At 42.3% G+C, this 25,253-nt stretch overlaps 2 protein-coding genes across 2 annotated transcripts; one reads left to right on the forward strand and one right to left on the reverse strand.

Annotated features, from left to right (window-relative positions):
- The first annotated feature begins 1,512 nt into the window (after positions 1-1,512).
- Ccdc184 (coiled-coil domain containing 184) lies at positions 1,513-3,845 on the forward strand. The gene has a single exon (XM_047550657.1). It carries the CDS (start codon positions 2,011-2,013, stop codon positions 2,599-2,601), a length of 591 nt encoding a protein of 196 aa, XP_047406613.1. The 5' UTR covers positions 1,513-2,010; the 3' UTR covers positions 2,602-3,845.
- Positions 3,846-17,632: 13,787 nt separating this feature from the next.
- Positions 17,633-18,589, reverse strand: LOC124982865 (olfactory receptor 10AD1). Its single transcript, XM_047549757.1, has one exon. The coding sequence runs from the start codon at positions 18,587-18,589 to the stop codon at positions 17,633-17,635; it is 957 nt and encodes a 318-aa protein (XP_047405713.1).
- Between the last annotated feature and the right edge of the window lie 6,664 nt (positions 18,590-25,253).

Below are 25,253 nucleotides of genomic sequence, written 5' to 3' on the forward strand. Positions count from 1 at the left end.
TTGCTTCTATTTCAAAAGAAGTAAGAGAGGCAAAGGTCAAAGAGTTCTTTGGTACCATAAAATTTTCCCTGGGCCAGCCTCACTCTTCATTACCAGAGCACACATCCAAAGAAAGTCCAAGGTAACACATTTGATGTTGTTGAAGCACTCGTGTACAAAAACACTCACCCATACTTAGTTCTTCTCTGTCTTTAAATGATACAGATAATTTCTTCCCCCTAGATTTATTCGTTCTTGTGAACTTCATTTTTGTTTTCTTAACACTTGGTTTCTCTGATTTACTAGATTGGTTATTAATTAGTTTGCTACGGTTGACAGGGTGACTGTTTCTCAATCATTGTCACTGGTAAATATATTCAATCCAATTCTTCTTCTTTCTCTGGTTGTCACAAAAGTTGGAGACACTCAGTGAATGTCTGAACATAAAAACTGGGGGGATGGCCCTCACACACAGTCCTCTCATCCATCCCCCAGACACCTGTCAACAGTTTACCCTTTCAGATATGAGCTGATGCAAGAATGTTATTCAGAGTCAGAAACAATGTCCAATCCCACTCCCCAACAGATCAGGAAAAGGATTTAGTCAAAGTCTCTGAATTAATAAGTTGGAGGAACGAAATTGAATTCGGGTCTTTTATAATCCACTAGATATGGGCTAGAGTGTTCTGGATGAAGGAATAGAAGGTGGTGGTTCTTGTTTAAAAATTCATTCAACAAACACATTAAGCACCGACTTACTACTACGTGCCAGACGCTATTTTAAGGACTGGGAATTCCGTGGAGGAGGACACGGGAGAAAAGAATCTCTGCCCTTATGGAGCTTTCATTCTCAAACCGTAAGCGCTTGGCCTCATCATCCTGGACAAACTCCCCAAAGCTGGGTGGAAGCGGTCTGGTCCCATAAAGTAGAGAAACCATCCTTTGCCAGCTCACGTGCTTTCCATAGCGAGAGGGCTGATTTACTGCAGGAGCCCAAGGGAGAGGCAAAAACCTCTGTAGTGCCCTCCCCTTGTCTCTGCACCTCCAGGCCCGGGCGGGGCCAGCTTCAAGGTGCCACCGCGCCCCAGCTCAAGTCAGGGACTTTTGGCGTCGGTCTCTCTTCCCTCTCTGGTTTCCAGTGGGCCGCTAGGGGACGAGGAAGTAGGACACGGTCCTAGAGCCATCCTCTGAGAAAGGAATGCAAGGAACTGGTGAAAATCCTTCCAAGGCAATCGTTTTCTGTGTCTGAAACCCAAACTGAGAGAGGGACAGTCTCTCCCGGGCTTGGGGGTTTATGCAGCAAACTGCTCTCTCATGCTTTCCTATTAGACATTGCAGCCACACGCTCTTTCCATTCCCGGCTGAGGCCACTGCAGCGTCCTGGCCCCACCCGCTATTCCAGACAACAGAACCTCACTGCAGCTTCCCCAACCATCCTCCCCTTTTTCTTCTCCACTTCCTGATTACCATGGAGACACACGTCATTTACGTGCAGTGCGTCGCCTTGGAAACGGAGGAGCATCCGCGGCGCCGCCTGGAGACCCGCCCCTGCCGCTCCAGCTACACTAGCGGTCGCTTCTTTTAATGGCCTGGGGGAGTCCCGAGTCGGACGCGCTGCCGGTCTGAGACTCCACCCCGACCCCTCTGCGAGAGCCTCTGTAACCCAGGGAACCCGCGGACATTCTGCTCGTGGTGCCGGGAGGGTAGCGCCAACACGGGCGCAATTCAAGAGGCGAAGTAGAGCAGAGCGCTTTGGCCCCGGGGCGAGCCCGAAGACGCTGGCCCGGGACCCTCCTTGGGTCGTCCTCGTCCCACCGACTCTTCTGCATTCCTCTATCCTGCCCGCTCCTTCTTCCTCTATCCAGCCCGGACTTATTTTCTCACGTCGGCTCCTAGCCCCTCCTGGGAGCTTCCTCTTCCCTCAGCTCCTCCCCGCCCCTCCGGGGACCTGTCCCCCTTCTTGCCCCTCCCCCACCCCGGAGGCCGGGCTGGACGCGACCCAGAGCCGCCACTGCCCGCTTCTGCCACTCAATGGAGGACGGTCTGCTGGAGATCATGACCAAGGACGGCGGCGATATGCCGGCGCCTCTGGAGGTGTCCACCGTGCCCGCCGTGGGGGACGTGATCTCCGGGGAGTACAACGGCGGCATGAAGGAACTGATGGAGCACCTGAAGGCTCAACTGCAGGCCCTGTTTGAGGACGTGAGGGCCATGCGAGGGGCCCTGGACGAGCAGGCCTCGCACATCCAGGTGCTCTCGGACGACGTGTGCGCCAACCAGCGGGCCATCGTCTCTATGTGCCAGATTATGACCACCGCGCCCCGCCAGGGTGGCTTGGGCGTGGTCGGTGGCAAGGGGAGCTTCCAGGGTGTCCCCCAAGAGCCGGAGATCCCATCGCCTGGGGTCGGGGACAACAACTTGCTGGGTCAAGATCCCGAGGACGAGGACGACGACGACGAAGAGGAGGAGAAAGGGATGCCTAGCCCCGCCACACCCACCAGTCACTGTGAGCGCTCGGAGAGCCCCCGAGCTGGTCTCCTTGGGGGGGACGGGCCACTTGTGGAGCCTCTCGACCTGCCTGACATTACCCTGCTGCAGTTGGAGGGCGAGGCCTCCCTGTGAGGGGACTCTGTGGGGGCACTAACTTCCCGGGCTGGCTTTGGGTTTCCCAGTGCATGACGTGAGGGGACTGAACAGCGCGGTGCAGCATGCTTCACTCCGACAGCTGCTCTTATGGGTCAGGTAGAGAGAGACTCCCTCAAGGAACGATTCATAGGGTGAATGACTTTGGGAGCATCAAGAATTCTTTTTGCCCAACCAAGCGTTATAGCAAACTGCGGAAAGGTGAGGTCCCAGGAGAGGAAGTGCCCATCTCTGGACTCCCATCCGTCCCTTTCCCTGCCCATTCCGCCTCCCCAAGGCAACAGGAGAACCCCTGAATTGTGTAAATAAAATTCTGCTTTTTCTATTGTGAAAAAGGACTTATCTAGGACTTTGGCAAATAATCTCTAACGTTTTACCTAGAAATTAAGGAATTGGGGTATTCTGTTCTGGCAACAGGAAATTTACCCTTCTGCTGAAATCCAAGATATTCAGTGTTCTGCAGAAGCCTCTCCCCCTCACAGATCTCTGCAGCTGCTGATTGGTAAAGGAAGCTTGAGGAGGGAACTGCAGCCCTAGGAATCTGGGTGAATGGGGTTCCAAGGGCCCCTGGGCTGGGAGGAGCTGGCTATGAATGTGCATGAAGACATAATAGCCCAACCTCTAGGATTTTGCATGCAGAGCGGACCCTGCCTTGCCACTCAACTGACTTCATCTGGGATTGCTTTTCCACTCACTGGGGCTTAGAGAACAAAGAGCCCAGTTCACAGGCAGAGACTGGGGGTGCTCAGCAACAGCCCAGATTTAGGGGACGTTTGAGGGACTTTTGGGGGGGCTGCAGCCAAAAACTATCTCTACTGGCTACACCTGCTTCACTTCAGTTCCTTTCTGTCAATATGTCCCTGCCCGTTGCCTCTCGGTGTTGCCTCCATAATGTCTTGTGTGTGTTATGTGTGTCCACTTGTGTAGTAGTGTGTGAGCCCTGAGGGGCAGGGCTTTGGCTCTGGTGTTAGGTTCAGTGGGCTTCAGACCCTTCTGTGAGCCTCAAGCTATCATGGCATTCCCCTGCTGCGCCCCCCCCCCCCCCAACCGCATCCCTTTCCCAACCAGGGCATGGAGCATGTGGCTGTCCTGAGGTTCCTTAATTGATGTGCCTCCCTCCTACCTTCTGAAGTGGTGACTTTGTGTGCCCTTTCCTTCCTTTATGTATTCCTTCTCAATGCTTTCCTTGGTGTTAACCTTAATAAAAAGGCGTCATTTCCCTCCTTGCTGACTGGTACTAAGGGTATGTTAGGGTGGGGCTTCTGGGCCCATTGCATGGACCAGGGCTTAGTGGGAAAAGTAGGGACCATACCTTCCCTCCCCTCTCCTTGCCTCCAATTCTGAGGACTTGACTGTCCCTGTCTGGTTAGGACAGGCATTGCCAGCTCTGCTGCTTTCCCTTCTTTTGGGGACCTTGATCTAATGCTGGATGGGGTAAGTGGGGGGTGAGATGGGGGGAAGAAAAGGGGATGTGTTGAGATTTCCAAACTAACAAAGGATTTTTAGTCAGCACTCCACACATGCAAGGGACTTCTTTTCAGCAAAGCGTCTGCCCCCTGGGAGTTGATTTCTGAATCTGAGTCCTGGAATGGCAGGCATGACACCTGTTCCATGGAAGGGTGAGGTGGGGGGTATTGCTCTGGAGGGATTGCCCAGGATCTCTGGGAGTTGAGTGACACATCATAAAGGAAACCATAATAACTGCCTCAGGCCTCTAGTGGAGGATGCCGGTAAGGTGTTTCCCTGAGAGAGCTTCAACTGACATCAGTTCTAGGCTGCTCCCTTGGGCCATGGAGATTTCCTGAGGCTGCCCCAGAACAAAATTGAGAGCTGAATAAGCTGGGGTGGTGTGTGTATGTTTGTGTGTGTGTGTATACATACACTTACTGTTGCTTGTTGCAGAGGTAGAAAGAGCACCGAAGGCACAGATCTGAGCTTGAATTTCTGTTCCAACACTGAATTGACTGCTTGCGACTTAGTTTCTGGATATATAAAATGGGAATAAAAAGTTTTTGGGGAGAACAAAATACACGACCCCTAGGAAGTCTTGTGCAAATGTAAGTTTCTTCATAGTTCTCTTGTGATAGGGAGTGAGCGTGACTTCTCCTCTAGGAAAACAAAACTACCCAGGGAAGTTTCTAGATACTCTTTTAATAGACTCTTTCCCTATCTAAAGAACCCTTATCCTCCAGGATAGAATGAAGGAAAGGGTTATGGTGAGATTCCCAAGCTAGCATGGGTCTTTTCATCTTAAATGTCACGTAGCTATAGCCCAAAAGGTTTTGAGGGCTAGTCCTGTGTGCATAGGATGGCCAAAGGAAGACTTGGTTATGTACAGTGGTTGGGGCCTCTAGGGATTGGGAGATGATAGGTTCCTGTTACAGTTCCAGCATTCAGCATGAGTAGCAATAATGATACCTATCATTTATGGAGCATTTATTTTATGCCAGATACTGTACCCAATTTTTATCTCCCAACAATCCTATAAAGTAGGCAATACTATTATTTCACATTACACTTCAGAAACAGATTCAAGACTTGCTGAAGGTCACAGACTGGTACTTGGCAGAACGAGGATTTAAACGTGTGTTTGTTTGATTTAAGGAGCGAACTGCTCTGTTATTTGGATCTTCAGTGAAGGAAATCCCTAAGTTCCCAATAATGAGCATAAAAGAGTCCTGAAAAGGAGTTAATCTTAATTTAGTCACTTTTCATCTTCTCAGATCAGATTTTGGTAAGTGACCCTTCTCAGAGTCCAGTGTGTGATAAATGCCCCAATGGCACCAAGAAGATGACTTCCTGGACCTACACCTTAAGAAAAGATGCCAGTGCTCCCAGGTATCCCCTGACCCAGCTACATCTTTGGGATCCTTTTCTGTTCCTTGTAGCTCTGATTCTCCATTCGTTGACATGAATCCCAAAGGCAGCTTAGTACTTTAACATATGTAGATAGTTCTGGTTGAGTCCTTTAACCTTTGACTCTTCCTGTGCCCACTGTTTTAAATGCATCATCAGTCCCTTATATTAGGGCCTCTACTTCCTCCAAATTTAGATAGATTAAAAAAAATCACTGAAAAGGCAATTATTTTGCTTTCTTCAATTGCCTGCACCAATATCTCACAGGGATCTAGTATAGTTGTTCCCGCACATCTTTTCTCCTCCCCACTCCCCACTAACCACTTACATTTTCTCTAGGAATGCTTCTGATCAGTGAATTTCAGCTGGGATTTCTAACCAGAGACTCATGGACAGGGGTCACTATTGGAACTCAGGGGGTTGTAACCCTTTGAAATCAAATGCAAAACTGTGCAAGGATCTTCATTCTTCAGAGAGAAGGACCACTGCTCCAACCTAATCCTTAAAATGTAAGAATTAAGCACAATTAAGAATCACTGAGCTAAAGGTTAATGAGTCTTTTTAACTTGAAAAATAACAAAAGAAGAAATGACCTTACTTCACCTTGTACTCCTGGAATTCTTGTTTTTTGGAGCCTCCAGAGCATTTCCCATATGGAACTGGAAATCTTCATATAAATCTTATTACTCACCACCTAGCCAACAAATTCAAATTATACTGACACCTATCATGTACTAAAAATCCTATTTCCCATTGCTTCCAAGTCTGCAGAGCACTGCTGATGTATAAGAGGTGAGGAAATGGTATCCTCCATGGCTTCATGCTGTACTTCATGTCTAGGCCCAACACAACACTGCATGTACCTCATCATATCAGTTTCCAGCCACTCCCATTTCCCACTGGTCTAAGGGGCCTCTCTCAGGGTTTAGCTCTTGATCTTAAAATGAAAAGAAAAAAAAAAAAAAAAAAAAAAACCGTGCAACTTCATAGAAATAAGCTACAACTATAGCTTGTACAACTAAATAACTAATTCTCTAAAAGCACTTGGAGAATTCATTTTCCTAAGATGTAGACTGACCTTCAAAGTAAACATGCAGTTTTATGTAATCTTAGCATCACCACAGATCATGGTCTCTGCTTGATATGTTGAATGAAATAGCTCACCTAAAAGTTTTCCCAGAACTAAGCAACAGTTATTCTTAAAAGATATATAATTGTTTGCTTGGAAAGGCAGGTTTTTATAAGCATCTTTCCTCATCTACATGCTTAGAAATAGAAATTCAGTCAAGATATCCTGCTACAGTAAGAAATGATAGAAGAACAAAAGTAATGTTCTTCAATCTTTGATTCTTGCTATCCCTTGCCACCACTTCTAGATTGTCCCCAGAAAGTGAATTTCCTCAGGAAAAATAAAAATCACACACACACAAAAACAAAACAAAACAAAACAAACCCAGCTTTTTCTGCTTGGAAGCACTGTGCTTATGGAAGGAACCCTGCTCTGTAAAAAATGCTGTAATGGTGCCACCTGTCGAGGAATAGAGACATTACAAGGAGAGCCTCAAAGGGAATTTATGACTTTCACTTCAGCAGGCACTTTCAAATGCCTACTAAAAGTCTGGCTTTCTGCCAAATGGTGGGTAGTGAGGAGAGACTGGGAAACAGAATAAACAGAATGCATTTGAAGAATATAACAACTCAATAAATGCCTAGCTGGTTTTCCACAGCCTCTCTCACATCTCTGATTCAAAGACTGATCTTCCTAAACCAGAGCCCTGAACATTCATTCATTCTCTGCAGTCTGCATCATGTCCCCAGTGCTCCCTAATGAAGCATAAGATCTGGTATGTCTGTGGTGAGTCAAGGTCCTCCCTAATAAGACCTTGGCATACTTCCCACCCCCTATATTTCATTTCCCAGTTACATCTTCTAGATGCTATTCCATCAGGTTAGAAGCCTATATGATCCAAGTCAGAGCTGGAAATGACGCCTAAGGGCATTCCAACTCCTGGAATTCCTAGATGATCAGTCTGGATGAGTCTTGCTGGCCCCTGGTTCCATATGTCTTAGACACTTTTCCCAAGCACAGTCAGATGCCAGTCTCTTCTCCAGAAATGGGATTTCTGAATGGGAAATCCTCAGAAATAGTATGCGAAACTTTTTGATTATGATCTTGTGCTTTTATTTCTAGCAACAGGGTTTATAGTTTTCCTCAAATTCTTAAAGAGGCCTGCAAACCCAAAAAGGGTAGCAAACCCTGTAGTCAAAATATGATACTCACAATTCCTCATTGTCCTGTATCTACTTCTTCCATTTTTCTTTCTTTTCTACTCTATCCTGTCTCTGTCATCCTGTTGGAATCCTACCCATTCTTGGAGACCCTTCAACAATCCCTCTTCATGAAACCTTCCCTCATGTGATCTTTTCCTCCTTTTAATGCTAAAGTTGTTTTGTTTGTGCCTCTTTTGGGAACAATAAGTATACTGTGCCTTACTTTTATTATTCTTTAAATGCTTTTGTTGTCCCTTCTTCCAGATTACGAGTATCTTGAGAATTGGAACTGCTCTCTCATTTTTATAGTCTCTGAAGTATCTACCTTATTTTGACTTTTAGGCATCATCGCTTGTATGGCACATCTTAGGTACCTCTAAGAAAGGAAAAAATACCACCAAGTAAATAATCACTATGCTTTCTTATGTATTTTAAAGTTTCATTCTTATTTTAAAAGCTCTTTTTTTAGACTTATTTAGAAATAGAACTTTGAAAATATCTACTGCGTACACAACCATAACAATGTCATTATGTTATTATAATTTTTTCATCTTGAGTCTGACACTTCTGAGTCACGTTTTGACTCAGAGTTGTCTGTATTTTTTCATGCATTTCTATTCTCTGGGGCCATGTTGAGCATTAGTGAAGCAGCATTTTTTACAAAGCAAAAAGAATGAGTTCTTCACTATTATTTCTGGGAATGTTCTCCAGGCCACAATACCTAGTCTGAAAGTTTTCATGCTGGCACTGTTTTGAGCTTGTTAGAAAGTGTTCAGGGAAAGTGTTTAGACAACTACCAGGACTAATATCCCTTCAAAGAGTCCTAAAGTGGTTGCTTAACTGAAACATCAAGGGATTGTGGACTCCCAGTCATGCCATTAGAGTAACAACTAGGTTCAGGCATGTGCAGGCAGGACAACTATGTCACCACGACTGCTTGGCCAAAAGTAATTGTGAGCTGTCATCAGTTACAAGACACCTTCCAGCTCAGAGATGTTAAAATGTGGGGGAAATTTGTGAAAATCATGAAACTTCAAAAATATTATTGCTGAAAGAAACCTTAAAGATAATCATAGAACTATTTTACATGTAACTCGGAAGTTGGAGGAATTTCCCATGCTTGTTTGCGATGATTAAATTTGACTCAAATCTCAATTCCCAAACCTGGGAAGTCCACAACATTCCACATGGCTCAGTGTCCTGCTGTTTGTTTTCTTCTCACTTTTCTCTGCATCCACACCTCTGAGCCCATGCAGGTTGCCTGTGTTCAACTGCTTATTAACTCTAAGACACACAAAACAGTGCTTTCACTTGTTTTAAGAAATTCAATCCTACTAGGTCCTTAATAAATTAATTAATTAATTATTACTGTAGACTTGATTAGAAAAATGGGATTTGGGGCAGGGGGAAGAGGATGGGAGAGTAATTTCAGGAAAGTCCCATGGGATAGTTTATGCTTTTCACAATTTCCTCTGCCCTCTCCTTCCTTTACACTCTTCTTCCTTCTGTCTGCCTGCTCCAGTATAATAAGCAATTTCCTTCTCATATTTTGAGAAAAATAGTTTGTTTTGCATTTAGCCCTCTGAGTGGGAATAGTTTATCTTATTTTTACCCCAATACTTTTTTAAAAAAGAACAGTCTGCTTCTAAGAGGACTGCCCAGGAATAAGTATTAATTACATCATTGCACATAAGGACATAGATGGACAACACACCCAAAGGTGCATAGCATTAGGAACAGAAGTCTGTTCACCTGAAGAGAGATTGGTGACTTTTCCCCATTAAATAGTAGTGTCCCTTACTCTGCTTTAAGTGGTTACAGTATATGAAGGGAAGTTTTTGTTGCTGCAATTCAGCTTTGAGAATAAAAAGAAAGAGTCACAATTCCTTTTATGATCAGTGAATAATTCTTATAAGCATGCTGGAAAAAGACATCCAAGAAGAGAAACAGGCTGAGTGATCTATTGGCAATTATTTACCAACTGCCTACTCTGCCTCGTGGAAGGTGTTGGGCATTGGGGCAGACTCCAAGTGGTCATGGTCTCTGCCATTAAGGAGCTCATAGATGAATGATATGTTCTTGAATTGGTACAGACTGCTTTTCTGTGAGCATTGCTAGCTGACTTGAGAACACTTCAGTTTTAAAATGGACATGGTGCGGGGGAGAGCAGGTGCATATGTAGGTAGGTCAAGGTAAAATTGAGATGAGAACAAATAGTACTCAGAAAACTCCCCAAATTTTATACTTCAGAGGACATCCAGTAGACATTGGAAGAAAAACAGTAGCAGAGGCAGCATTTGGTAACTCTCTGAAAAGAATAAGTAGAGAGGGGTTTGCCAAACAAAAAATAACAAAACAAAACCCCAACTACAGATGACCTTTACACCAGTGCAAAAAGTACAGGCAATATAAAAATATATTTTGAGATTTTATACAATGGGGAAAATAATGTCTCACAGATATAAAGAAACACAGTAGGATGGAATTCACTTCTTGAATATAGGAGCGAGAAAAGGTCCAGTACATTGTTCCAAAGAAACAGAACTAAGTCCTTATGTGCAGCTGGAAAGTGGTAGCTGGTCATGGGACACACACCAAGTATTTGTGCGGAACTTGCTTCAGGACAGAAGCAGTTTCTTTGCCATGATCTGCAAAATAATTAGCCTCTGCCTCCAGCATTTGTAAAATTCATGAAGGAAAGAAGAAAGAAAGGGGACCAGAGGGGAGTGAGGAGGAAAGAAGGAAAGAGACAAAAGAAAATGATAGGAAAATCAGAGCAGCACTTTACATTATGAAGATGGTCTTGTATGGGATTTTTATATCCTTGAGAGTGGAAACAAGAAATGAATCGTTTAGGTAAAAATAAAGGGGAAGAAAAGAACCAATACTGCTATAAAAATGTGCCAGAGACTAACAAGACAGGCAAACTGGATTATAGATCTCAAGAACAAATTTTAAAACTGTAACAAAGCCAAATTCTGGAGGGAGGTGTAAGTTGATTTAGGGAAAATGTCATCGCTAGCAAGAGTGACATAGCACACTGCTGCTCTGGATCTAATTCTGTTCCTCAGTGATGTACCTGGTTAGTGAAATGGGAGTGAGAAAAATTTTGAGAAAAAGTAGCCACATCATCGAGTTCTTGATAGTCACAGAGATAAGGTGAACTGTATGTCCAGGGGTGTGGGAGACCTGACTTCAAATAATTAAAAGATGAATTCCATAGCTTGAAACTCTATGGGGTAAAAGGCTAAAACAAGATGATGTTTAGTCAATACAATTACTTTGGTGTCCAATAAACAGGACTGGATGGATTGGCTAGAGCAATCTCATCAATAAAGTCAGATTTAGAGTTGTCAGGCAGAGAGTAAGCATAACTAAGAGAGTGGTACTCAAAATTTAATGCTTGAAAAAGCACCATAATGAAAAAACTGAGGAGCCTGATTACTGAAAAGTTAAGGACTGCTAGGCATCAGTGTGATGTAGCAGATTAAATGTTAACATCCAGGACTGTGAATGGAGCTTAAAACCATGCTTAATGAAAAAGTAAGACATAGAATGAGATATGTATAACTCAGTAACTTTGAAGTATATTTAATATACATGTCCACAAAATAACTATCTGTAGAAGACACAAATATGCACATTAAGCACACTAGAAAATTGTCTTTCATGAGGAGAAAAATGACAGTAGAGATGAAAGATAAAAATAAAACAAGAGGGTCTTTAGGCACCAATGATGGTATGCCAAGAATTGGAGTATGATTAACTCAATCCTTTGAGGAACCACCACAAAAAAATTCCAACAAACAAATGTATCAGAATAGTACCTGGAAGATAAAGGACTGGAATGAGGGAAAATCTCACAAAAACAAAACAAAGCAAAAACCCCAAAACAAAACCCTGACATCAAAATAGGCTTGTTGTTCCAAATAAGTACAAAGAGGAGGTAAGTTTGATGCTTGGGGTACATTGGGTGCCTGCTAATAGTTGGCAGGGGGTGGTGACTTTTCCGTAAGTGTGATGGAGGTGCATGAATACTTTCTTATTCAAAACTTATAGCCATACTACGACATCATTGTCTTAGTTAACAGGCTTCACTTGCAAGAAACAGAAATCTATTTGAGATAGCTTTAAGCAAAAATGGAGTTTATAATGAAGATGTAGGTTATTTCACTGAACCCACAAGCAAGAATGCAGCTGGATCTCTAAGGCTGACCAAAATCAGGGCAGCCATTATCTCATTCTTTCTCTGGAGACATGATATTTTATCTCTGCTTCCTTTGGACCTCTGACTTCAACTTATCATCTCTGTATGCCAATATTTTCTGCTTCTTCGTGTACATCATAGAAGACAGATGCTCCATAGCTTGAGTCTCTACCTGTTCCAGTCAGCAATGGCCTTACCCACTACATAACAATTCAAATTCTTAGGAAAGATGACTGTTACGGTTTAGATGTGAAATATTTCCCCAAAGTTCATGTATGAGACAATGTGAGAATGTTCAAAGGTAAAATGATAGGTTATGAGAAACTTAATCAGTGGATTAATCCACTGATATGAATTGACTGGGTGGTAACTGTAAGCAGTAGGTTGTGGTAGAAGTAAGTCACTGGAGGCATGCCTTTGGGGTTTATAGTTTGTCCCTGGTGAGCAAAGCACTCTCTCTGCTTCCTGGTGCCATGTTCTGAGTTGCCTTCCTTTGCCATGCCCTTCTGCCATGACGTTCTACCTCACCTCATTCCAGAGCCAAGGAGTCCGCTGACCATGGACTGAATCCCTGAAACTGTGAGCCAAAATAAACTATTCCTCCTTTACATTGTTTTTGTCATGTCTTTTGGTTATAGCAATGAAAAAGCTAACTAGAACAATGACTATTTTTTTGAGCCAGCTTGGCCATGTCAATTGTGGTGATGATAGTGGATGGATGGATATATCATGGTATTAACTTGGTTGCCAGAGCCCCCTCCTGTGGGAAAGTAAGAAGATTCTTGGAAAATGGGCTGTGTGGCATAACTGACACTCTCCAAAATATCTACATAGCTCATAGGTTTATTAAATGAAAGAACAAATCACATGAAATTCAATTTTGTCTATCTCCAGAGCCCATGCAACCTATAGCCTTTCATGTGTTTACACTTGAGATAACTTTCTATTACCCAATGAAGAGAAATGGTCTTAGATCAGGGTATACCTAGAAAAAAAAGGCATACTCAAATTAGTATAATTTGAAGAGTTTAAAAAATTATTTACAAAGGCATGGATGGGTTATAGGGAAACCACAAGGAATCTAGAATCAGAGCAGATGTTCATGAAGAAGTAAAGGAAAGATTTGATTCTAGAACATGGAAATAGAGTTAGGTGGAGAGTGTGACATGAGGGGAGCAGAGATCTTAAGAAAAAGGACTCAACTGACCTTGTCACAATCTTCACAAGAAAAGAACCAGAGGAGGTATTGAGGATAATAGCCCATTTGGTAGAGTGCTTGCCTAGCAGGGGCGGGAGTTGGATTCCCCAGCACCACAAATAGAAAAGACCCAGAGGATTTACTACCCCAACCACATTCCCCTTCTTCCTTCTGGTCTACCTTTTATTTATTGGCTGAACTTAACAGAAAGCAGAGGTAAGGAAACTTATTGATAAGGTCTGTGCAGGTCAGCCAGTCCAGGGCTGTGTGAAGAGGGTGAGGGATTGATTTTTTTAAAAAATATTTTAGTTGTAGATGGTCACAATACCTTTGTTTTATTTTTATGTGGTGCTGAGAATTGAACCCATCACATGCTAGGCAGATGCTCTACCACTGAGCTACAAACCCAACTCTTTTTTTTTTTTAGGAGTTGATCTTAAGAGGCAAACAAAATATCTATGTTCTTAGACTGGAAAAATTAAAACAAATATGCATAATCATATTGGAAATCCCAAAGATGAGATTTTTAAGAGTGCTCTTAGAGGTTCTAAATATGTTTGATTTTCACCTTCTTGATGAACCATAAACTACTTCAGAAAAGGCTAACAACAGGTTCTTCAGGGATTTTCTTGGGGGTTTAGGCTCTGAACATTTCCCCTCTTCTGTCAAAACAGCTTTGCTTTATTTGGTTAACACATCAGGATTCTGCTTAAGATTTGAGGAAATAGCACTATAGCATCTGCTATGGCCAGGTATTATGCCAAAGATTAAAATATAAATCACACACTAGCAGGGAAGACGTAAAAATAAATATATTTTAAAAAATATGGGAGTACAGTGACAGGAAAAGGCACAGATTACTATGGGAACTCAAAGAAAGTCTAGTAAATTCAGAAAGAGGCGTAGGTCAAGGGAGTTTTCCTGTAGTGGGTAATTGGAAAGGGGAGGTAAAACAGCTTAGAAGACACTGCAGTTGTTCGCAGGCGAGAAGAGGAGCTCAACATTACACAACTCCCTAAAAATGGGGTTATCATCTAGGATTAGACTTCGGATCCGTGCATCGGATTGAAGGCTACCAAGCCTCGGAGTGAAAGGCAGAGGTCTTTGCTCAGGCCTGCCCTCCAGCCTTGCTCCGCCCATCTCCCATCCTCTGTCAAAGGGGCGCGGCATCTCAACAATTCCACTAGGCTGGGAGGGTATCCCAAGCCCCAAGGTCCGCATTTACAGCTGCAGGAGACCGCAACCGCCGCAATAATTTCCCAAAATAGAACGTGTTTCCCAGAGGTCCACAAATTAGCTCAATTCTACCCGGGCGGCGGTCAAGGAGAAAGCGCTCATTGGTTGCCACAGCGACTAGAGGCCGGGGAAGGCTGATTGGCTGCAGCCCCCCCCCCCCCCCCCCCGGTGCGGGCCACGCCCACCTCTTCTCAGGGTTCTAATCGGGTCAGGGCCCCAGAGCCTCACGGGTAGTTTGGGCGTCAGTCAAGAAGTCGGGCGGGGAAACATGGCGTCGGTTTCGCCGTATGATGTGAGGGCGCCTGTTGTGAGGGTGCTAAAGCTCAGGGTACAGCCCGTAGTCGAAAATTTCTGGGTTTCCTCCCCACATTTTCAGCCTTAGGCCGGAGCCGTGGTAACTCGCGAGTGTGGTTGCGCGCCCTCCGGCTTTGCATCGGAAAACGAAAGGGGGCAGGGTAGCTTCTCGTCATTGCATCTGTATAGGTTTTCGCAGACCCTGGGGGACACTTAGTGTCCTTCCAGGGACTAGGTGTGAGGCTGCGAATGGGGAGACGCGGCCCGGGCGGTGGCTTTTCAAGCGAGTCCCTCTCGCGTCCTTCCCACCTGGGCTCGGGCCTTGAACAAGAAAGTGCTCGCCCTTGAGAAGACAGTTCTAGGTCACTCGGGGCCTGCTTTTCCAGCATTGCGGGCTCCAGCTCACCTTCTGTCATCCATATTGAACGCACGATTTCTACAACGCAGGAGGTGACTCCTCTTGCATGGAATTTTACTCATCCCTAGCATCCGACCCTCCTTCCCGATTCCTGCAACTCCCGCTTGTTCTTCAAAGCTTAGCTGATATACTTGGTATAAAGCCTGCCCCATTCTTCCGAACCTCCCTTAGGAGTGCAGGCTCTTGAACCAGCGCACCATTTTAAATGCTGTTAATTTTAAGCAAATTACTTAACGTCTGTGAGCCTGTTTTTGCATCTCATAAAGTTTTGTGAGGCTAAATGTAAAATTCTTAGAATATAAGTACTGAATGTGATTTTGCTCTTAGTGTTACCATTATTTTTTCTTATCTGTCCTACAAGACGTTGAGATCCTTAAAAGCTGAAACTGTCTTGTTTATAATCTTAGAATCTACCAGTGCACAGCAACTGTCAGGTGCAGAAATTATTTCTCAGTTTTTTAAAAAAAATTGTTTGTTTGTTTTTTTTTTCCATTGCTGGGATAGAGCCCAGGGCATTGTTCATGCTAGGCAAACTACCAACCTAGATACATCCTCAGTCTTCAGAAAACTTTTTTTAAAAATCACCTTTTTTCCTTTCGCTTTCCTCCTTTCCTTCCTTTCTCCCCACTCCACACCACCCCTTCCCCCGCCCTTTTTAAAGACTCTTCGAGATAGGAATTTTTAAGCCTAGAGAAGAAGCTGAGCCCCTAGGGGGGAAGTTAAGTCCCTTTTTATGTTATACATGGTGACCATAAAGGTCTTAATAGTCCTGTCAGCTTAACAAACTTCCCACAGATCTCTTCTTAACTGTAAGTTCCTTTTCTTAGAGGGTTTACTTTAGAAAACTTGTAATTACTGTTTCTCTGCCCCTTTGATATGTATATAAATCTCCTTCTAAGCCTATTGCTATTTTACTGTCCAGGAAATGTCTTTCTCAGGACTTGGAACCATCCCTTTGAAATGTAATCATTAGGGAAGATAGTGCTCTAGTCTCTGTGGGAGGGTAGGAACCTAATATGAAAGTTGTAAAGCCATTTGTTTACTTTTCCATTATGTCAGACCAACAAGTAAGCAAGGGGACCAGATTTTAAATCTCTCTCATCCTTTTTTTTCTGTGGACTTGAGTTCAGTCTCCTACTGCAATGGTCGTGAAGACTTTTTGCCCATTTAACACTGGTGCAGTTTTTCTTTGACAATAGAAACCTCAAGGTTCTGCATTTATTATTTATTTATTGTTTGTATTGTTCTGCATTTATTATGACAGTATGGACTCATTTCTTCCTTCTTGCTTTAAAAATTTCTTACATTCTCTGATGTCTAGAGATTCACTAATTTGCACTCTGAAGAGTGAAGCTACTACTTCAAGTCATTGTAAAGGGTAGTATGTGATGTGCAGGAGGTGGAACTACCCAGGTAGTACATCTCTTTGAGGGCATAGTTTGGAATTAGCATTGAAAATAAAGAACAGACTAACCCTCTTCCCCCTCTTTATTATTAAAGGAACTTAAGCACAAAGAAAACTGCTGACATGTGGGATGCTGTTAAAGAAAGATGGTTTGGTTAAGGAAAGAAGCTAGAGGGAGCCAGAGAGGAAAAGGTTGCAAATAAAAAGGCTTCTGCAATGGTGGAGTTATCTGTTTAAGATAAGGAGGTAGGGTGAGCATGTTTGAGTGAAAATGAAATGAAAGGAAAAATGGAAGAGAAAAGACCAGTAAGCAGGGAGGGGAACCAGTTTGGGGTATGGTTAACAGAGAAGGAAATGGGTAGCTTTGAGAAGTTTGATAGAGGCACTTACTCCTTACATGAGAAGGGAAATACAGATAGTCATCTTACTAAAGGAACCTAGAGAATTTAGGAGAAGCACTTTGACGTATTAATTTCACTCACCCACCCTTCTCTAAAACACACAAACACAAACAAGTTGAGTGTAGTGTTGGCATTTCGAGGTACCACAAATCCCCCCTCACTGACTTGTGGGAGTTAAGATTGATTCAACTTGTTGATCTTTTTTAAATATTCTCTGATTTTCTTAATGTCAGCACTGTTCCCTAGTTCCCTTTTTCTTACTTCTTCACATACTTTTTCTTATATAAAGTAACTGAGAACAGATCTAGGAAATGAGAGTAGATTGTGAGGAAGAAAAACAGACTAATGAATTGAAAGACAAAGAAAGTTTACTCCTAAAGGTATATGCTAAATTCAGGCTGGGGGTATCATGTCAACATATTATATAAATAAAATGCAGTTAAGCATATTATTTACCAAATCCTATTGTGAGAACTTAGAGAAAAAAATTCACAAAAGTCTCAAACTTTCTTGAGTACAGTTGAAAGGAAAACAATGCTGGAAGTAAAGTCAGAGAGATAAACCTTAGACATCAGGAGGAACTTCCAGATCTGAGTCTAGTACCATGGAAGCTCTCATGGAGCCTTTCAGCAATGGAGAGTTATTCACGTGTCCAGGTTGGGAAAGGGGTAACCTTCTCCCACCCCAGGGAAGGAAACTTCTTCTGGATCCAGGGGCCTTCCCGCTAGACAGTCTCTGCCTGGGCCAGGCTGGCTCTCCCCAGGGCTCTCCCCATGGCCCCCTTCATCTCCTTGTTGCGCAAACTGTAGATGATAGGGTTGCACATGGGGGTGATGATGGTGTAGAGGAGGGAGAAAGGCTTGTCTTTGTCAGGCCCGTGTGTGCTGTGGGGATTCATGTAGGAGAACATAGCCGAGGTGTAGAAGAAGACAACCACAGTCAGGTGGGAGGCACAAGTGGAGAAAGTCTTCCCCCGACCTGAGGAGGAGGCTCTGCCCAGGATGGAGGTCAGGATGCGTGCATAGGAGGTGACGATGAGCACCATGGGGCTGAGCAGCACCACAATGGCATCAGCAAAGATCACTTTTAGACTAAATAGAGGGTCCCCACAGGAGAGGGCAATCACTATGGGGGCCTCACAGAAGAAGTTCTCTACATGGTTGTCTCTGCAGAAGGGATTCCTGAATGACATATATTCTAGAAAGATGCCATTGATCATCCCAAAGAACCAGGAAGTACCCACCAGGCTCACACAGACCTGTCGGCTCATGATCTGAGCATAGCTAAGCGGCTGGCAGATAGCAACATAACGGTCATAGGCCATGAATGCCAAGAGGATGCACTCAGCCACTCCCACAAAGAAGACCAGGTACATCTGGGTCATGCAGGAGGCAAAGGAGACCGTGTGGTTCTTGACTACCAGGTGGATCAACATCTGTGGGATGGTGGTGGTGATGAAGCAGATATCCAGGAAAGACAGGTGGCCAAGGAAGAAGTACATGGGGTTGTTGAGCCTGGGGTCTGTCCAGGTGATGAAGATGATGAGGCCATTCATGGCCATGGCAAGGCCATAGAGGGCTAGGAAGAGTGTGAAGAGCAATGTTCGAGTGGAAGGGTAGCTCTGCTCAAAGCCCACGAGAATGAACTCTGTCACCATGCTGACGTTCCTGAGGTCCACCATCTGGGCATGCTTGAGTGGGCAAGACAAGAAAATCACAAGAGAGATAGTTGAAGAGTACTATAAGCTACTCACTTGTGCCCAGAAACCCAACTATAAAACAGGGTGGACGAGTGGTGATAAATGTTTTGGAAATTTTTAAGATCTAACAAGTTGGTGGTACAACAGGATAGTGAAAATGCCAGGGTCACCACAGGTTGTGTATAGAATTATAATATACATGATGATTTCATTTTATTCTGATTTGAACTGACCTCCACTGACGTATTGAATCTATTCCAGGGACCTTAATACTGAAGGATTAGCCACTAATCAGAATGCATTCAGAGATTAAGAAATAAAATAGCTGTGCCTGGGATCTATGTAAAATGAGGAAAGGTTTAAGGAATTGAAGAAGGGAGTATTTGAAGGGAGGGGATTGTGGTTATAGACTTATGGAAGATCATATTTTGGAAGAATTCAAAACATAATTGAAGGTATTTTTTTAGAGGAAAAATATGCTCAGTCTTTACCTAATTTAAGATGATGAATGGATTGAAGTTTCAGGGAAAGTAATATTCTGCCGGAATTGTCCCTCAGGTTAGAATGCTTTGCATATTTCTGGAGACAATCATGTCCAGTTTTTCCTCATAATCCACATTTTCCAAGACTCACTCTCCTAGAAGTTGCTGTGACTGCATCAACCACCCATCCTGTACATACAGCTTAGTTGTGAGATCTTCCATGCTTTTTTTTAAAAACTCTTTTTAGATGTTGATGGACTTTTTTTTTTATTCATTTATTTATATGTGGTGCTGAGAATCGAATCCAGTGCCTCACCTGTGCTAGGCAAGGGCTCTACCAATGAGCCACAACCCAGGTCTATCTTGAATGCTTTCTTAATAGGAGATAGTTTTCTCCTTGGGATTAAAATTTAGGGCTACATATCATTGGGCAGAAAGGATTCAACCATCTCTGTGAGAGATGGGAATCTATGAGCAGGGCATAAACCCGACCTTTCTGAAAGGGACCTTTGGAGAACTTCGATTCACCCCTTTGCCTCTAGAAGTAGATCTTTAGAGAATGAGCACTCACGGTTCATATGCTCTTATCTCACTACTGGAAGTTGTTACGTTCATATTAAATCTCTTGACTTTTCTTCTTGTTTTGGAATTAGCTTGTGTCAGATCCCTTTCACTTCCAGATAATTAGAGATGGTCAGTATATTGCTACTTAACTTACAATTCTGCCCACCACTCCTTATCTTTTATCTTCTTCCTTTTCTGTATAGTCTCACACTGTCTTCTCTGTAAGTCCCTTTTTCCTTTTTCTACCTACTTCCAATCCTCACTATTTTCTTCTCTCCCTTTCATCTCATCTATGGTGATGTTTGCCCACTCTTCATCTAATTCTGAATGAACTATCCTATCTTACCCATGTCTTTCAAGTTCTCATGTTTCTATCTGCATTTTAGAATCCACTTACCCTATCATTGCTCCTCTTTCTCTTCCCTTCCTCCTTCCTCTTCCTCCAATTCCTCCTTCTTCCAGGGGCACTTAATCACTGAGTCACATCCCCAGCCCTTCTTATTTATTTATTTTTTGGGGAGATACAGGGTCTTGCTAAGTTGCTTAGGATCTCAATAGATTGCTGAGGCTGGCCTTGAACTTATGATCCTCCTGCCTCAGCCTCCTGAGTCACTGGGATTATGGGCATGAACTACCATGCCTGACAGTCACTACTATTCTTCACAGATCTAGATTCCCTCTGTGATTTCCTGCTAGATCAAGGCAGCATCTGGACAATTAGTCTATTCCCGTGATCTTCACTTGGGATGTTCTTGTATCTAGGACTTGTCTTAAAGAAAAGGGAAGGGAAGGACAGAGAGCACTGTTTAGGATGTGCTTAGGCTGCACTCAGTGGACATGTGGAGACTAAAGTCAGAGTTTGCACAAGATCCATCAGCGAGCTAGACTCCAAGAAGTCTGTGACTTGTCCAAGAAGAAATTGAGGTTTGACCTGAAGAATCACCAGGAACTGCCAAAAGATAAATGATTATCTGTGGTTCATGCTCATTGTGCCTAGCATTTAGAGCCTTGTTAGCCACCATGAAGGGTTAAGCATTTGTCTAAACACAAGAGATAATATAATGGAAATCACATCCTACCTCATTTGTTGCTCTTCTGGCAATATTTGTCACTGAACCACCATGCCAAGTAACAGAGAAGATCTCATGGTGTTTGACGAGGAGCTGGTCCAGGGAGGATGGTCTGACTTGGGTGGCCACTCTGTAAGAGAATGGTGTCTGATGACTTTGTAAATTCTTTGACATCTGTACTATTACAGAAAAATGTCTACTTAAACAATATTACTAAATTGCATGTGTACAGCACTTTATAGCATAGGTGTGAAACCTTAGATGCTCCAAATTACCATTTGTTAGTACAAAATATTATGTCCCTTCTTTTCATCTTGTATATTTTGATCTTCTCAGGTCTTTAAAATTTTGTCTCCATGTTTGACTTAAAAATTATGTCTTGGTTGGATGTGGTGGCACATGCCTGTAATCTCAGTGAGTTGGGAGACTGAAGCAGGAAGATTGAAAGTTCAAAGCCAACCTTTAGCAACTTAGTGAGGCCCTGAGCAGCTTAGTGAGACCCTGTCTCAAAATAGAAAATTAAAGGATTGGAAATGTGGCTCAGTGGTTAAGTGCCCCTGGTTTCAGTTCCTGGTACCAATAAAAAAAATTACTTGTCTTTCTGTTAGTTGAAGAAATATCAGGAAGAACATAAGAAAAAGCACTCCTTTAGCTTTAAATAAGATCTATTATTTTGTAAAATAAAATTTGTCTGTACAAATATAATTTCTGACAATCTTCTAAGAATGATCTTCAGAAATTGTTGCTGTGTCTTCTAAAACTAATTTTGAACCTCTGAAATATAATTTTTTATTGATTATCCTAATTAATGTCATGGTGATATTTAAATTCTTGTCTCTGTCTTCTCAAAGGTGTGTGTGTGTGTGTGTGTGTGTGTGTGTGTGTGTGTATGAAATTTCTTTGTTAAACCAGAAGAGGATCATGATATTTTCTTCTTCCATAAAAAAAAAATGTATCCATGGCTCCTTGGGTTTCCTATTTAAAGAATTGAGGGTTTGTGATCTCATTTAAATTAATGATAATTTACAAAGTAGTTCATATCCATCATGACATTTGAGCCTCCATTTTATTATTGTACCTTAATGATGTAATTTAATCTCATTGAAGAACTGCTGAAAAGTTAGGTTGCATAATGTAGCTGAACACAGCTTGGCAGGGAGAAAAGAATAGGGAATGAGTTTTCAGCTGTGGGTCTGGAGTGATGTCATAGTTGATTTAATTAACCTACTGTTCTGACCTATTTTAGAACCATCTGCAAGCAAAATAGAATCAGCCCAACAGTTCCAAGAGCCTCTCAAAAGGACAGTAATTTGTATTAGTGGAGCAGCCACATGACAGTGGAAATAGAACTGTTTTGATTACTACATCCTGGTTATCCACAGACTTAATTGGGTAAGAGAATAAAATGCTGGATGCTATTAGAGGTGGGGTAGGGTGGGAAATGGCTTCTTACATATTCCTGATGTTTTCTTCCATGTAAAGGGAATTGTCGTAAGACAACATTCCTGGTCTTTGCTTTCTTCCTTCATACCGTTGCAGGAGAAATGGAGTGGCTTACCTGATTGGTGATTTTAGAAAGGGAAACCAATCTTTCACTTTCCTTTTAGAAGAGAGTGGTCTCTGGTACATGCTCTGCCCCTGTGTGGGAAGGCTCCGTTGCTCTCCAGTGCTGCCAGTGGTTGGGGAACAAGTCTAACTCCTGGCTTCCATGTTAGGAAGTCCATGTCTGCTTTGTTATTAATAAAGGTGATTTTGGGCCTTTATCTGTTGATTCTTTGTGTTATTTTCAGTTGATTCAGAACCAGAGGGGGATAGTAGTATTATTTAATGGACCCCCTCAAAGTCCCAAGCAATTATTATAGATAATATCACATATATGGAAATACAATTATAAACAAAAATATGTGATAAGAGTTTGGGTTTTAATGAAAAGAAACTCTAAGTCATTAGAATGTGTGGATGTGTGGCAGATCCTGGAAGGAAAAATTCGGTCAATACACATATTTTGAATTCTCACAGTATTGTTGGTAAGTTAAGGGAGAGGAGTCTACATTCCATGACCAAAGGAGCACAATGAACAAGCATGCTATTGTAGACCAGACTGGTGGGAAAGTGTCTCATTATCATGATTCTTGTCCTATTTCCTGAAGAGGAGTAGGATTATTCAACAGCACAGTGTTTCTGTTGTTCTCTTAGCATCCTTGAACCACAGGAAATATACTCTTTTGCAGAATTTCATTATTAATTCTATGGAACCCATTTTAGGAATGGGGTTAGTTGAGTTGTATGTAAACCCACCAACCTTGTTTAAATCATTATATTTTTGTTATAAAGTGTCAGTCTCTGTGAGGTTTGGCTACTTTCTTGCAGTACTGCTTTAAATAAAATGTGCCTCTCATAATTTCAAATTTTATCCCACTTGAAACTTTTTTTTATGCTACTTAAATTTTTCTCTCTTTATATTAAATAACATCATTTCATGATACAAAAAACCATGGCTTTTCTTGGGGGAAACCATGTGGTAGATTTAACCTGGGGTTCATGACCCCTGACCCCAGGGAATTGATAAATCTGTTTCAGAGTATCCATGCATCTTTGAAATGTTACAGGAAAAGTTGTGTGTATTAGAGCATTTTCTTGGATAGTCCATGATTTATCCGCTTCTAAAAGGCAAAACTTTTGATTTAGAGATTTGAAGTCATTAAGTTCCCACAGACTTCTTTTGACCCTAAATTAAAGTACTGTTTTGTTTTGCTGAACTGTATCCTCAACAGTTGCTGGTATGGAGAATTGAGCACCAATCCTACCATCAGTCGCCTCTTTTTCTCATATTTTTATTGGTGCATTATAATTACATATAGTGACCACGGGTAATTTCTTAAGACTGTAACTATCTCTGAGAAATCTCAAAGGAGAGGTCCAGCAAACAGTTTATTATTAACTGTGGATTTGGCTCCCAACTGTTGTGGGGGAGGGATCCTGGCTCTCACAAATGGGATAGACCACATGGTAAGCTCTTTTCTTTGGGTTACACAATGACCTATGGCTTATAATGCTAAAAGTAACTGGAAGTGTTTTGGTTGCTTCCCTGAGGCCTACGCTCCAATTTGGACTTCACAATTAAAAGGAGGACAAACTGACCAATGAACACAGAGAAATGAGTAGGGGTGTGGTGGAATAATTCAATTGTATATGTAAGATTTAAGTTCAGAAAATGACACTGGTTCTAAATCACCATAGAGGCAATACTTCTGACCATAAGAATAACTATATCTTACCTACAGATATATACATATATTTTTTTTTTCACTGAGAGTGGGAAGCAGGAAGTGCGGAAAAACTACTAAACTGTAGCTTCAGAAAACTTTAGGGAAGTTCATCCTGGGAAATGCCTCTATGGTGACCATGGTGTTGCATTTCCTTCAAGGTCAGAAATGATAACTAGAGGAACTTCCTGTTGTACAAGGGATTTTAAACATTGAAAGGATGGGCAAAGGAGTATAGTTTCCTGCTCTGCAGGTTTTGAAACTATTTCCATGGAAGTTCCACAATGTCAGGTCCAGTCTACAGTTGGTCTTGTACCAGGACAAAGAATGCTGGCCTGCACAGTTACCAGTTCCTCCAGGAGCATCCATGGCTCTTCCCCCGAGTCTCCTTCCTTAGCTTATGGTAGTAACAAATCCTTAGTCGCCAAGTCAGAAACTCAGAAGATACCTTTCAATTTCTCCTTTCTAATCTACATATTAAATTGCCATTAAATATTCATCTTCCTCTACTCTCTTTCAGGCACCCTATAGTCCATCTATAACTTGTCTTTCCTAAGCCCTTTATGGTTTTTTAAGCCTCCAAGTCTCTGCACATACTTTCACCCTCTTCCTGGAGTTCGCTCTCTTAATACTCTCCACCTGAAAAACTCCTGCTTCTACAAAACCAACTTGAACTCTTGCAATCAGTGAAGCCTTTAGCAGTAACTCCTACCCACCTCAGTTCATGTGAAATTGCACTTGTTCCTGCCTCTGCTAGAGGAAATACTCATTACATGCTATAATGTCTTCCCCTCTAGATTACGAACTCCTTAAACACAGAGATCTTATATTCCTGTCTCCTTGCACACTGCCCACCGCAGCAATTTTTCAATATGTTTGTTGAAAGAATGGTGGAATAAATAATTTTTTATATAATTTAATGTTACCAATTCTATCAACTTTATAAATCATCTCCTTGAAACCTGTTTTTCTTGTCTGTAAAATGAAAAAATACATATTTGTCCAATAGGTTTGTTGTAAAGATTAAGAGGAAATTTTTTTATTTAACCAAAATATGTATATATGTGTGTGTGTGTGTGCATGTGTGAATTTTATAGAACAGGATCTGCAATAGGGAAGGTGCACAATAAATTGTAATTTACTGACCTTTTTTCTAGGTCACTGAATAAATAAAAAATGTTAATTAGGTTACTTATGTTTTTAAATGTCAGTAATCCTTAAAGTATCTGAATTCTTTTAAATATGAAATACACCAACTAAAAAT

Source organism: Sciurus carolinensis, chromosome 4 (genome assembly GCF_902686445.1).
Source record: "Sciurus carolinensis chromosome 4, mSciCar1.2, whole genome shotgun sequence".
NCBI classification, from domain to species: domain Eukaryota; kingdom Metazoa; phylum Chordata; class Mammalia; order Rodentia; family Sciuridae; genus Sciurus; species Sciurus carolinensis.

Excerpts from the sequence above, each read along its gene's own strand:
- Ccdc184 (XM_047550657.1), top strand. The coding sequence starts at position 2,011 with ATGGAGGACGGTCTGCTGGAGATCATGACCAAGGACGGCGGCGATATG.
- LOC124982865 (XM_047549757.1), bottom strand. The coding sequence starts at position 18,589 with ATGGTGGACCTCAGGAACGTCAGCATGGTGACAGAGTTCATTCTCGTG.